General features: G+C 44.9%; 1 protein-coding gene and 1 pseudogene across 7 annotated transcripts in view; one reads left to right on the top strand and one right to left on the bottom strand.

Moving 5' to 3' along the window:
- Nucleotides 1-15,057, bottom strand: part of CLMN (calmin) — a 122,127-nt gene that overhangs the window by 6,147 nt on the left and 100,923 nt on the right. For 5 of the 6 annotated variants that reach the window (XM_075926637.2, XM_025189920.3, XM_025189922.3 and 2 more), the window contains 4 exons: nucleotides 6,656-6,831; nucleotides 5,715-5,775; nucleotides 1,949-2,016; nucleotides 38-230 (listed from right to left, as the gene is read on the bottom strand). In XM_075926637.2, coding sequence (XP_075782752.2) covers nucleotides 77-230; nucleotides 1,949-2,016; nucleotides 5,715-5,775; nucleotides 6,656-6,831 — 459 coding nt within the window. In that variant the 3' untranslated portion in view covers nucleotides 38-76. Of the gene's footprint in view, nucleotides 1-37; nucleotides 231-1,948; nucleotides 2,017-5,714; nucleotides 5,776-6,655; nucleotides 6,832-15,057 lie in introns of those variants that run through there. The other variant, XM_006133696.3, reaches the window with a different exon arrangement.
- LOC142824450 (uncharacterized) lies at nucleotides 8,134-14,919 on the top strand (annotated as a pseudogene). The gene is made up of 2 exons (XR_012899328.2): nucleotides 8,134-8,832; nucleotides 12,548-14,919. The product of XR_012899328.2 is annotated as an uncharacterized LOC142824450 (transcript).

Raw genomic sequence — 15,057 nt, 5'->3', positions numbered from 1 at the left:
GAAGGAACCACTTTATAGGAGCACACATGAAAAAAAATCAAGCCACTATCTTTTATTATTCCCACACTCACAGAGATCAAAGTTTGTTGCTAACAAGATGTGGAAGGAGTAACAGGCAGTAGACCAGCACCCAGAGGAAAACAATGAAGTAAAATAATTCAGGTTGCTCTACACATGGAGGTTCAGGAGGTGGAATGGCATTCTCTGGTGCCTCCAAGTCTTTTTTCTTCCTGCAAAAATAGATGAGAGGGAGGTGGGTTTGGGAGAGGAAAACAACTGTAAATGTGCAGTGGACTGACTCAGGTTGTTGACAGAGACACGCAGAACTATATTGGACTAAAACAACAAATGGTCTGATAGCACTTTATAGACTAAGAAAACATGTAGATGATATCATGAGCATTCGTGGGCACAGCCCACTTCTTCAGATGACCGAATCTTCTTTAGATGATCCGAAGAAGTGGGCTGTGCCCACAAAAGCTCATGATACCATCTATATGTCATCTTAGTCTATAAAGTGCTACCAGACCATTTGTTGTTTTTTTCTGTACAGACTAACTTGGCTACCCCCTGAAGTATATTGGAATAGTAGTTCAATTAACCGCTTAGGCTACATCAACACTAATGGCTATTCTGTGTCTTTTGAGCATACCTGTTATTTCAAAATATAACTGGCTTGCTAATCTGATGTCCCTGTAAACCTAATTCCAGGAGGAGTAAGGGACGTTTCAGAATAGTGATTTATTTCAAAATATGTGCTGTGTAGACAGCACCAAACTTCAAAAAAAGTTATTTTGAAATAAGATTGAACTAAGATACACAATTTGTGTAGCTCAAATTTTGTAGCTTGTTTTGAGCGCCTTACAGTCCAGCTATCTAGACAGTGAGTCAGAACTGTAAGGCATACAAGGGGGCTGTGCAGTAGCAGTCCTTAGGAGCTCTGTTAAGCCTCAGACAACTATTGGCAGAGTCTCAGCTCTCATCAAGCAATGCAGCTCTTGTTGAAGTCAGTGGAGTTAGGCCAATTTACATCAGTTACAATCCTGCCCCTTTATTTTTAACTGTAAACATCTATGAATATTGGGTAATGTTCAAATATGGGGTTTTCTCTGAAAATAAAGCAAAGATTTCCAGAGATTGTTACTGATTTTGGGTATCCAACTTGATGTATCTTAAAGGGACTCCATTTTCTCAGGTTGGGCCCATGACACTTTTTAAAAAAGAGTTTTGCAAGCAGTCATAGTGTTTTCAGAAGATAAGGCACTATCAATCATGTGGGAACTGGACACTATTGTTGTTTCCAATAGTATTTTTTGCATGTTTTCTGTAATTAACTCCCGTGACCACCAGAGGAGCTCTGAGCCTCTGACTGGACAGGGCTGATTAATTACCTGTGCAGCTGTACTGCTGTGCAGCTTAGAGGGAACACTGGTAACCACTAAATGATGACCCAAATCCTGGCTCCACTCAAATCAATGAGTACAGGCCTTACCTACACAGTTGCTACATTCCTTCAAAAAAGTCTAGTATAGATAAGGCCATGCAGTGACTGGAACAGTCTGTCAGGGCCACTGGCCCACAATCATTGGAGCACATCACATTCTAATCTCACCCTCTCCCATTCTTTCTTTGCCCTGGAATGTCCCCTCCACCAAGTGTGGCATGTTGTTGGCTCCTGGGGGAATCCTCAGATGCCCAATTAATGTAGCTCTGTGCAAAGAAGATCTAGCCAAGGCTCACAATCTGCCACTTTCGATCTATACCTACCCAATGTTGTACTACAGTCAGGCCTGAGCAGCTGTGCTGAATCCTATTCAATGCCAGTGGCTATCTTTTTCTGAAATATATACCTCAGTCTCAACCACCACAAAATAGTTCTGAATCTCCCTTTGGAACACCTGTAGAAGATTTTAGAAGTCTTGGATGTCATGAAAAAGACACCACCCACCTGATAATTAACAGATTTGTGCTTTCACCCATGTCTGTGTTCTTCTGTTTGTTATCGCTAACGTGTTCCTAAAATTACACATTTATAAACAAAAATACAGTTAAAAAAATTAGTCAAATTGCTCTTAAACAAGCATTAAAGACAGTGACAAAGACAGAAGATATGTACACCATGAGATCTTGCATTCAATACCTAGCTCGTATCAATAGTAAAATACAAACAGCCACAGACATAGTTGCTTTCAATATTTTTTTATTCAAAGTGGGTGAAATTCTCTTTGCTTGCATACACTACGAGTAGTTGAGCTCTATGGATGACATTTCTTCATTGCATCTTGCCTCCACTGAAATCAATGGCAAAATTCCTGTTGACTTTAGGGAGGTCAGGATTTCACCTTGTGTTTGGGAGAGCCAGAGATCCAGTCCAAGATGATGTAATGTGATTAAAACATCACCTATTGCCTTCCTGTGCTACATTAGATCAACCTAGAACCTAGCCCGGTGAAGTAATGAGCACCTCTTGAGAGAACAAGACAAACTGTTCTATTGTGCTGTTAATTTCAGTGGTGTGGGACTGAGCTGTTAGGGTATGTCTACACTACAGCGTTATTTCAAAATATCTTATTTTGAAATAGTTAATTAGAAATAAGTTATTTTGAAATAACACATCTACACCCAAAATGCATTCTGAAATAGGGTATGTCTACACTACCACCCTAGTTCAAACTAGGGTGGTTAATGTAGTCATACGAACTTGCAAATGAAGCCCGGGATTTGAATTTCCCGGGCTTCATTTGCATGTTGCCGGGCGCCGCCATTTTTAAATGGCCGCTAGTGCGGACTCCGTGCCCGCGGCAACACGCGGCACGAACTAGATAGTTCGGATTAGGCTTCCTATTCCGAACTATCTGTACACCTTGTTCCAAGAGGTGTACAGATAGTTCAGAATAGGAAGCCTAGTCCAAACTATCTAGTTCATGCCGCGTGTAGCCGCGGGCACGGAGTCCACACTAGCGGACATTTAAAAATGGTGGTGCCCAGCAACATGCAAATGAAGCCTGGGAAATTCAAATCCCGGGCTTCATTTGCAAGTTCGTATGACTGCATTAACCACCCTAGTTCGAACTAGGGTGGTAGCGTAGACATATCCATAGGGTTTTGGTATTTTGAAATAGCACGTCCACACTGAATGGACGCTGAATCACATTTAAGGCCGTCCGGAACCAGGTCCAGCAGGGCATCAGGTCAGGAGTTACTTTGTGTGGCTGCTGCCTGAGGCTGAGGCCTGTGTTTAAAGAGATACTCCCGGGCAGCCAGTTCTCAGCTTTCCCTGCTTGTTTGCCTACCTCCATGAGGGACAGCAAAGCATTTTGTCTCTGCATGCTCTGGTTGCCCTCACTCGGGACACCACAGCACTTGGCACTATGAAGCCAGAGCAGCCCCGGTTGCTCAGAGCCTGGCTGAACTTTCTGCAGGCTGCCATCCGGGAGGTCCATCGGGGCGGGGGGGGGGGGCTGTCAGTATCCAGGAGGCCCTGCGAGAGAGCTTCCACCCTGAGGAGCACTAAGAGCGTCCCTGGCCTGCCCCACTGGGGGCCTGTGCTTCATTCCTCCCTCTGGTCCTTCCACTTACCCCTCCCTAACCCCCCTTCCTGATGTCAAATAAAATACAGATATTTTCATGAACACAAACTCTCTTTATTTAACAAAACTGGGGGGGGGGGGATGAAACTCTGGTGAGACTAGGGAAAGGAGGCGGGAGAGGATGGGAGAGGGGAGGAGGAAACCTGGGAGGAAGGAGCTGGAAGGGGAAGCAAGGGGAAGAAGGGGGAGGGGAAGCTCAGGGCTCATAATTGGGGGTCTCACCGGACCAACTTGATTTTCATGCAAACCCTGCTCCCAGGTTCACATGTGGCCATTGGTGGCCAGGCTGGCAGCTATCCTGCCATAGATGACCGCATTCCTCCATCTAATGTGGAGATCATGGACATTGGGGGCATCCCCCTCAAATCTGAATAAGGTCCATGATCTCCACCCTGGACCAGGAAGGTGCCCACCTTCTCTGGGCTCTGGCAGGCTCCTGAGAGCTGACAGACTGCTCCTGGGGAGCGGTGGAGAGCTGGCTGCCAGTGGCTTGCCGGCTCATGTTTTAGGGCCACTGGGTCGGGGCAGTGACTGCTGGCTCTGGGCTGGCAGGCTTAGAGCTGGCACAGGCACTATGGCCAGAGTCAACCCCTTTAAGGGCTCCAGGGAGCGGGGAGGGAGAGGAGTGTTCTTGGTTGAGGCTGGAATGGCCACCAGGGCACCCAGGGAAGGCTGGAGCCCCCTGTTTTGATATGAGTGTCTACACAGCACTTATTTCAAAATAGCTATTTCAAATTTGGCGTTATTCCTCATGGAATGAGGTTTACCAAATTCGAAATAAGCGCTCTGCTATTTTGAATTAATTTCGAAATAGCGGTTTGGCTGTGTAGACGCTAGTAAAGTTATTTTGAAATAACGGCTGTGTAGACATACCCTTAGTGAAATGACATGATGCAACAAAAAGTGTAGGTTTGAGGGAATAAGCCCAGTCCTATGAGGTACTTTTGAAATGCTCATTATTTTGTAGGATGGGCCATAAATGAGGTGTTGGTAGGCACATAAAATACAGAGCAAACATCATGTTCCTTGCTATTTACTGAAAGCAGAAAGCATCAATGAAGACTTAAAGAAAACTCACTATGCAAAGAATGACAGCCTCAATGAAGTGAAGAGTCACTAATTGCTACAGAAATATTGAAATTACAGTGTAGTCCCAAAATTATAATTGTGTGATTAGATATTCCTTGGTGGGTATACAGTAATTCCTCATTTAACACGTGCCCACTTAACACATTTTTGCGATAGCACGATTTTTTTTATTAGGTAACGTTTTTTGAATTACATGACCGTCCCCGGAATAACACGATTTCCCCAGCTGGCCCACTGCTGGTGGCTGCACAGGGCTTCCTCCGCCTCCCTGCAAAGCGGCGGAGGGTTCGCCACTTGCCGCGCTGTTTCCTACTGACTCCCCCTCGCCGGATGCCTTGCCTCCTCTCCTCCACCCCTGCTTGCAGGCCAACGGCTGGGTTTCCCCAGCTGGCCCGTCACCGGAGGCTGCACGGGGCTTCCCCCGTCTCCCTGAAAAGTGGCGGCAGGTTCACTGCTCCCCACACCGTTCCCTGGTGACCCCCGCATCGCCGGACGCAGTGCGGGTCCCGGCAGATCCGTCACAGGGACATACTCCCAACCCAATCCGCCTATCCTCTCCTTCCCTTCCCTTTCCCAAAGCCAAACACCTCCCCTCCCTGCTGTAACCCAGTCCCCTTTCTCCCCCAACCTTGTGTCCCGGTCCAAACAGACACCACCACTTGAAACGCAACCCCCACCTTTTCCATTATTTTCAATGGGAAAATTGACCCCGCATAACACGTTTTCATTTAACACGATCATTTTCTGAAACATATCTATAGTGTTAAATGAGGAATTACTGTACTTAATGACACAAGGTTTGATTAAAAATTACCTACATTTTCTTTTAAAGCTTTTATTTATTCCTAACGTCTTAGTGCTTAAACGAGAAATTCTATGCCTTTTGTTAAATCAACAGGTTTATACTTGGTTGACTTTTAGCAATCACATATAATTACTTTTTAAAAATAGTATTCTGCCACTTATGAGGCTTGTGATTTTAGGCAATAATTAGAAGTAACTAATGGAAGAGACTAAATATTTCCACATACTAACCTTTTCAGTGGAGTTAGGAATCCTATTTTTGAGGTAAACACTGGAATCACTGTAGCTAAGCCTGAAAAGTAAAAAAAAAAAAAATAAGTTCGGAGAGCCAAATTTTCAGAGGCTTTGGCTTTAACCAATTCCCCTGTAATTTTGTGTAAATCATCTTCAGGATATGCAAAGCCTCGAATACACATTCAAATCCATGTTTTATGTATACAAAATGTTCTGGCACATTTTTAGAGGCTGCTTTAAAAAATTTAGCCCTGACACGAAAAACTAGCAGTGTTTTTAAATTATTTCTGAAAAGCAATATCTTGATAGGTGATGAAGGTGCACAAATCCTATTAGACTGAAGTGAGAATATAGCCACATACTATTACCATGTGCTTTGTTTTCATTTTTTAATTTATTTTATCATGAAAGGTATTAGAATGTTGGTTAATGCATAGAAAGCTTGGAGAAACTGAGTGAAGGGATTCTAGAAGTGGATTTCTACTGAGTTTGTTGCAGCTCTGATTAAAATCTGCACCAAACGACCATAAATCCCATTTTTGTCAGCATGTATTCCCTTGTAACTGAACTAATATTCAAAGGAAACAGGATTGAAAGTTAGCTGAATGTTTCAATCACACGTGTTTAGATAGAATATAGGACATCAACCATTAAAGTAATACAGTGGACACAGTGTCATTGGCTTTCTCTCCACTATAAATACAGCACAGTTGTGTGTTAAACATGTTTAGGAATCTGTTTGGCTTTGTCTGTGTGGACAAATTCAGTTGTTTTATAATGTGATAATGACAGAGTCACATTGTTACTGGCTCCCCCAACATGTTTGTGACTCTAACACAGACAAGTCCAGTGGGGATAACATGCATTAGATAAATGAGATTTGTTCAGAAACGTATTAGCAAAAACCAGTCTTTATTCTATAAAAGCTAATAAGTTACCTGGAAAACTCCTGATAATGAACGATTTCTTGTTTTTGTTTGTCAGGTAACTGCGTAGTCTCAATTTCTGAAGTCTGAAAGTTTTCTGCTTGGATCACATTTTTCTTTTTTTCTTTCTTTTTACTGCTTATTTTTGGTCTCTGCACTGCTGACAGCGTATCTTCCAGCCAGACTATCTGTTTTTAAAAAAAGAGAGATCTTCCATTAGATAATGATAAAAAGAATACAGCTTTATTATGAGCCAGCTTTCAGATGTCAAATGTCTGCTCCTACTCTCCATAGCAATGGATTTCATTTCATGCATAAAGATCTTACTGAACATGACAAAAAATAATGCTTTTTAGAAAGCAAGTTGTTGCCTAAATGTTGAGATGGGCACATAAGGCTACATCATGCCATCAGTTCTTAACTAAAATTTTTCATTTCTTTCCAAGTGGAATTTTGTACAAGAAATCGCGGTATAACACAACCGCTGGAAAGGATAACTTCAGATTTTTCTGACACATCCCTGAAAAAAGAAAGCAAGACTTTTGTCTACTCATATAAGTTATAGCAGTTGTGAATAGGTTTGTGAATGACTAGTCGACTAGTTGCTTCCCCCTCCCCCCGCACTTGCTGCCTCTATCAGAAAAAGGCAGCAAGGGGGGAGAGGGAAGTGGAGGGGAATGCTTCAAAGCGGTAGTGCCACATGAAGCCTGGCCCCAGGCCCCGGGCTTCATTTGGCACTGCTGCTTTGAAATACCGCATGCAGCCTGGAGCCAGCGGGGGTACCTCCAGGCTGCATGCAACGTTTCAAAGCAACAGTGGGCTGACCCCAGGCTCCATGGGACTTTGCCGCTTTAAAATGCCGTGGGGAGCATGGGGCCAGTGGCGGACTGCTCCGCTAGCGCCATGCTCCCCGCAGCTTTTGCCTTTGAAGTATAGCAACAGCCCTGGGGCTGTTGCTATACCTCAAAGGCAGAGGTGCCCTATCGACTAATCAAATAGTCAATACAAATTGCATCGACTATTCAATAAGTTAATTAATCAAAATTTAACATTCCTAGTTATGAATTTAAACGGATGTAGTTACACCAGTATAACTCCCCAGGTGAACATTCTTATTCTAGAACAAAAATGCCCATTTCCAGTTTATCTTATGTCATTTTGGAAGGGATTTGAGATAAACTGAAAAAAGACACTCTTATTCCAGAAGGCAGGCCTGTCTACACAGCAGTGTTATTTCGAAATAACAGAATGCACATCTAAACAGAAAGCCTGTTATTTTGAATTTTTTTTGAAATAATGGACTTCTTACTCTGACTCCTATAACCCTCATTTCATGAGGAGTAAGGGAAGTCAAAGGAAGAGTGTTCATCCTTCAACTCCCTGCAGTGTAGACAGTGCCAAAAGCCGAGTTAAGGTGCTTCATCTTCATCTATGCAGTTTACGTAGCTGAAGTTGCATAGCTTAATTTGACTTTAGCCTGCAGAGTAGATGTACCTTATATGTATTGTGAAAGTAGAAAGAATTATACTGTAAGAAAAAGATGAATTGTGCTGTAATAATGGAATAAGTTGAAGGAATTCTGTTTGTCTTTTTAAGAGGAAGAAGAAAAGTATGTTAATGTTGATTGTAGGTATGCAGATCAAGGTGCTAGCCAATTTGGGCCTGAGTTTAACAGGAAAAGAAACATTAAGTGTTAGGAAACAATTCCAGATAATCAGGGAGATATAGCCAGGAGATTGCTGTGTGCTTAATATTGAAATGAAGAGTACTTGAGTAGCCTCACACTAATTATGTGAAGTTTTGCCCCCCTTTTAATCCTGTTAATTTTGGCTTCCTTTTGACTGTATAAAATCAAGGGGTTTGAACCTTGTAGGGTACTCACATTTTCTCCATGCATTTTAGCAAAGCTTTGCTGAAATAAACAGAGCAGTCTGCCAAATCTGTGAGTCCTGTCTGACTTTGACAATTTGGAGGTTCCACCGAGATGGCAACCGTCTTCGCTGAAGCTGTGTGATCCCTGACTGTCTTGCAGGACTACCGTGGCAGCCGGCACCTGGGCATTTAGCCCGAGCGGTCCTCCGCCAGAACGGAAAGGTGCACAGCCACAGCGAAGTCTACGCCATCGAACCTGTTGGTTCCTGCTCTGTTCTGGTAGGGATCCCGGGATCTAACATCAGGACTCTGGTCAGGTAATTATTTTGTCCGGACTGAGGACTGTCTTGTCTCTGTGTCTATCCGTCTTCCCTGTGGTGTGAGTGAGTCTGGGAGCCATCCCTGTCCAGGGACTGGCCGACCAAGGGGCTCCTGTCCCCGCGGTCTGTGTGACTGGAATCTGCACAATCGCAGCCGCACCGCACCTTGGATAAAATCCTTGGAGTGAACGCAAGGGCGATTGAGGCAGTAGCCTGTGGGCTTCTTTTGTGTGTTGCACTGGGCACCGCTCTGACGAACCCGAATTTCCTCCTGGTGTGATTGGTGTGTGAAGTCCTCCTGTATGGGTAACCAGACGTCTAAGCAAGGGCAGTTCCCTAAAGGGACCCTGGCTCAGTTTATATATTTTAGAAAGGGTCCGGACTCCTGTAAATTTCTGGAAAAATGATCTAGATTGACTCTGGGGGGATCCCAAAACTCAGTGGCCACTGTTAGGATCTTGGAACAAAGACCAAGTGGACGTCTTAAAAGACAAACTTGGCTTTCCCAAAAACTAAATTGGCTAGAGGAGAGGTAGATTGCTTCATGCAGTGGTGGGATGAGGCACATCTTAAATGAACTGAATCGAAGCTCGCCTCCCTTAAAAATTCTAATTATAAGAAAAAAAAAGCTTTATTGGAAACCTCCTCTCCCACCACCAGACCAAGCGCTTCCCTTTACCCCGTCCTCCAAGAAGACTCAGACCGGTCCCACTTGAAGCTATAAACCCTGGACCCACACGGAGCTCCACTTGATTTTAAAAGGTTTTCCAAAGCCCCAGGAAAACCCTACCAAATTTGCAGAGGAATTTTGCTAGTGTGCAATGCCTATGAACCCTCTGAAGCAGACCTGCTGCAACTGTGTAAGCTACTTATAACCCCGTAAACAGCAACAAAGAAAAAAAACCCGGGCAACTATCACACAGACTGACTGATAGTTTTTGTTTGGTTGGTTGGTTTTTTGGGGGTTTTTTGGGGTACAGCAACCAGGTAAAAATGGACAGGGCGCCCTGGCGCATGCGTTTGTTAATAGCCTCTTATCTGCTATTAGCAGTATGTTAAAGCAAATAAGTGTTGGATGGGAGGCCAAGACCATGGACAAATTGCAAGCAGTGGCAGAGCATTGCCACTGCACTCTAAAAGGAAAGAGAAGCAGTCCTCACAAAGGTTGATAGCTCTGCAAATACAGCATTATTCAGGGCAGGGCAGACAGTACTGGGAATGGGGAGGGTACCAAGAATGGGGATAAGGTCAGAGAAGGGGTTGTGGCACCCAGTTTTTGGGATTTAGAGGTTTCAGCTCCGGTCATATCCACCCTGTGGGAACAAGGCATTATTGTCCCCTGTTCCAGCCCCTGTAACACCCCTATCCTCCTCCCAGTTCGAAAAGCTGATGGTAAATAATGGCGGTTTGTTCAGGATCTTCAAGCTAACAACTGCATTTTTGTACCCACCTTTCCTGTAATCCCTAACCCAGCAACTAATCTGGCTTCTATCCTGCCAGATGCAACTCATTTTACTGATGTTGATCTATGTTCTGCTTTCTTTTCTGTCCCGGTTCACCCTAAGTCCCAGTATCTTTTTGCCTTTTCTTACAAGGAGCAGCAGTATGCTTCCCAAGGGGTACACAGAAAGCCCGTCTTACTTTTCCCAAGCATTAGCCAAAGACCTTGTTGACCTGGTCTTCCCCTCTGAGTCCACATTGGTCCAATGTGTAAATGATCTACTCCTCTGTTCCCCTTCATTATCTGCCTCAGAAACTGACTCTTTAGCGCTTCTCACTGCCCCCCCCCCCCCCACCTTAGGGTTACCTAACTGCTGTAAGCCTTTTACCCTTTTCTGCCACGAGCAATCTGGTTGTGCACTTGGGGTTTTTACTCAGGAGCATGGTGGCAAAAAAATCGTCCAGTAGCTTATTTCTTTGCCACCTTGGATCCTGTTGCCCAAGGTCTACCCCCGTCTGCGGGCTGTGGCTGCCGCGGCACGCCTAATTGAAATGTCTGAGTCCCTTGTCTTCCGCTCTCCTGTTTCTCTCATGGTCCCTCACTCTATATAAACTCTCCTGCTACAAGGTAATACTGCTCACCTTTTCTCCGCCCGCCTCACTTTTACTGCTTTCGGCTTCGCATATCACCATAAAGCGCTGTTCTCAACTGAACCCTGCCACTCTCCTTCCTCTGTCTAATGACGGTGAACCCCACGACTGCCTTGCAACTGTCTCTGCTGTCACCGTCCCGCGCCCCGACCTTTCTGATGTCCCTGTCTCTAACTCCGACCTTGTGTTATTCATGACGGTTCCTGCTTTAGAGATAGCCAAGGTCGTCTCCTTGCAGGAAACACTGTGGTATCACTCTCTGAAACCCTAGAAGCTGCGCCTTTACCTTCTGTGACTTCAGCACAAGTTGCTGAACTAGTTGCCCTAACCCGCGCTTGCTTTCTGGCTGAGGGACGCTCCACCACCATTTATACTGATTCTCGATATGCTTTTGGGGTTGTACATGACTTTGGCACCCTCTGGCAAGCTCGGGGTTTCCTTACCTCTGCTGGTACCCCTATCAAGAATGGCCCCTACATTGCTGCTCTCCTGTATGCACTCCCATCTGCATTAGCTATTGTTAAGTGCCCTGGTCACTTCACAGCAGATACTGATGTTGCTAAGGGTAATGCTGCCATAGAACCTTCCCCAGGTGCGTTTCTCGGTTCCCTTTCTGTTTCTGTACCACTGCAGTCCCTTTCTAAAGTCACCCTGCTCCAAGACTCTGCCTCAGAAACAGAAAAAGACTCCTGGGTCGCCCAGGGTTGCTCTCTACACCCTGATTCCCTTTGACGCTCGCCTAGTGGTGCCTTTGTGGCCCCCTTTTCGCTCTACCCAGCTCTGGCCGCCCTGCTACACGGCGTTTCTCATGTCGGAAAGGAGGGTATGATCTCTGCTGTAACTAAGGCAGGATGGTGGGCCCCCCATTTCAGCTCTTTTTATGATCTCTGCTGTAACTAAGGCAGGATGGTGGGCCCCCCATTTCAGCTCTTTTCCAGCTCGCCACTGTGCCACCTGTACCACTTGCCAAAGCTACAATGTTGGCAAACCTGTAAAGGTAGCTCAAGGGTTCCGAGGCCTGCCCCAAGCACCGTTCTTGCATTGGCAGCTTGATTTTGTACAAATGCCTAAGTGTCAACGCTATGAATTCATTCTGGTTATGGTATGCTTATTTTCGGGCTGGATTGAAGCCTTTCCTTGTCGCAAAGCTGATTCACTGTCTGTTGCCAAATGTTTGTTAAATCATATTATGCCTGCCAAAGGAATTCCTGCCACTTTGTCCAGTGACAAAGGAATTCCTGCCACTTTGTACACATTTTACTGGACAACTTGTTCAGCACCTGGATCGTGTATTACATGTCACGCACTTGCTGCACTGTCCCTACCACCCACAGAGCGCAGGTGCAGTTGAAAGACGAAATGGCATGCAAAAAAAAATAAGCTTGCAAAAATTTGTGACTCTACAGGGCTAAGCTGGCCAGCGGCCTTACCATTGGCCCTTATGGAAATTCGATCCACCCCATCCCAAAGACATAAATTAAGTCCTTTTGAAATTGTTATGGGGCGCCCTATGCGAACAATGACTACCATTACTCCAGTCTCAGACTTGAACTTGACTCACAGTATACTCCTTCAGTACTGCAAGGGACTAATGCAAGCTGTAAGTCACTTCCATTCACAGGTTTGAGCCGCCTGGCCAACCGAACCCACCTCTGACGCCTGCCACACCCTCGAGACAGGTGATTGGGTCTACATACAACACCACCAACGAAAACACGCCTTGGAACCCCGGTGGAAGGGCCCACATCAGGTGCTGCTCACTACCTAGACGGCTGTTAAGCTATCCGGCATAGCAGCATGGATACATGCTTCTCAGTGTAAGAAGGCACCACCCCCAGCAGACCAGTCATCGCCTCAGGACCACGCAGAGTCAATTTTGACTCCAGAAGAAGACGTAGAGGAACAGCCTGCAATACCTTACAACCTACGTTCACGTAAGGGTTGCCTGAAGCAGATGAGGACCAAAAGCAAGGCCCAAGAAGAAGCAGCAGTGAGCCTAGCGCCTGCTGCCCGGTGGACATAAAACCGTGACTGCGGTTCCCTCAGCTGAGGTTGTCAGAACCAAAAAGGGTCTTGCCTCCAGCATGTGCCTCTGGTGGGGCCTGTTCCTCGGCTACTGGTGTCTTAAGGTCTGGGGAATCCACAATGACAATGACAATTCTTTTATCCACCAGCAAGTATGGATCGCTCAGACCCTTAATATCTCTAATTGCTGGGTCTGCAGCCACATCCCAGCCCACTCACAAGCTGGTGTTCCTGTCTTGGCAATCCCACTTAATTCCCCAGGCCTCACCGGAGGACCTCATCCATTTAACAAGACATGGAACAGTAATGACACTTGGGAAGCAGTAGGAATAAATGTATTTAAATGGATAAGCGTGGTGGAGGGAAAAGGTCACTGGTGTTGGGTGTGTAATGGGACGGGGCTGAATCTGGGGAGGAGCAGTTGTCTTCAGCATATTGTAACCAATGGTGTATGGGATTATTCAAACAAGATTAAAAAATGGAGGACCGGGTATGGGGATATGAATTTTTTCTCAACCTGGGATCAAACAGGGAAATCACTCTCCTGCTCCCGCTACAGCCACCCTAGTGAGAACAGTACAATCTTTCAATGCCATGCAAATAACACCACTCCCCGTAAGGAGAATCACCTTGTGCCCTTCGGGGGATATTACTCCTCGTTTATAGACATCTATATGGCAAAGGGGTGCAACCGACCCTTCCCGGCTTTGATAGGGCATCATTGGGTCTGTGGGACAAAGGCCTATACCACATTACCAGTTAACTGGTCAGGTATCTGTTATCCCGCCCAACTCTTCCCACAATTCCGAGTGTTAGAGTCCTTCCCACGAGAACGTCTCCGTAATTTTAGGCGAAAAAGAAGGGACTTGTCGGATGCCCAATGGTATGTGAATCACATAAGCCCTTTAACTTGGGAAGAGGCTATTGGTGGTTCCTTTATCCCACTTGGGGGAGTAATACATCATGCAAAAAGGCTTCTGAGGTTACAAGCAGTAGTTGAAATCATGGCAAATGAAACTGGAGAAAGTTTAAGGGCCCTGGCCAAAGAAATGGGAGCGATCAGACAAGTGGTCCTCCAAAACTGTCAGGCATTGGATATAGTGCTGGCAGCAAAAGGAGGGACCTGTGCTCTCATTGGCAAAGAATGTTGTGTATATATATATATACCAGACAACACCAATGATGTAATAGATCGCGCTAGCTACTTAGAAAAGATTGCATATCTTCCTCACGAAGAGCCAAGTTCCCTGTGGAAATGGCTGAGTAACTTGTTCAATTTCTCTGGCATAGGAAACTGGTTGTTTCAGGGAACCCTGGCTATCCTATTTGGGATCTTAATGATTTTTGTAGGTTTTCAGTAAATCTCCTGTTGTATCCAAAACTGTGCAAAACATATCACACAGCTAGCTACCCCTCACCAGAGTGCTAATCTGATGGTTTTAAATATCACTGATGAACAGAGAGACAAAGAACAGTTAATGCAAGGAACCCAGTAATTGTTGGTCATAGGCGAGGCTTGACCAAAAGGAGGGATTGTGAAAGTAGAAAGAATTATACTGTAAGAAAAAGATGAATTGTGCTGTAATAATGGAATAAGTTGAAGGAATTCTGTTTGTCTTTTTAAGAGGAAGAAGAAAAGTATGTTAATGTTGATTGTAGGTATGCAGATCAAGGTGCTAGCCAATTTGGGCCTGAGTTTAACAGGAAAAGAAACATTAAGTGTTAGGAAACAATTCCAGATAATCAGGGAGATATAGCCAGGAGATTGCTGTGTGCTTAATATTGAAATGAAGAGTACTTGAGTAGCCTCACACTAATTATGTGAAGTTTTGCCCCCCTTTTAATCCTGTTAATTTTGGCTTCCTTTTGACTGTATAAAATCAAGGGGTTTGAACCTTGTAGGGTACTCACATTTTCTCCATGCATTTTAGCAAAGCTTTGCTGAAATAAACAGAGCAGTCTGCCAAATCTGTGAGTCCTGTCTGACTTTGACAGTATCTACACAGTGAGTTAAACTGGTATATCTCTTCTACTATACCCATGTTATTATACCAGTATAGCTAGTACAAGCCTTAATTTTACTTGTGTGATTAGTCCCATTCAAAT

Source organism: Pelodiscus sinensis, chromosome 5, assembly GCF_052426305.1.
Source record: "Pelodiscus sinensis isolate ZL-2025 chromosome 5, ASM5242630v1, whole genome shotgun sequence".
Taxonomy (NCBI): Eukaryota; Metazoa; Chordata; order Testudines; family Trionychidae; genus Pelodiscus; species Pelodiscus sinensis.
Note: the sequence above shows the minus strand (reverse complement) of the source record. Positions and strands in the feature narration are given on the sequence as shown.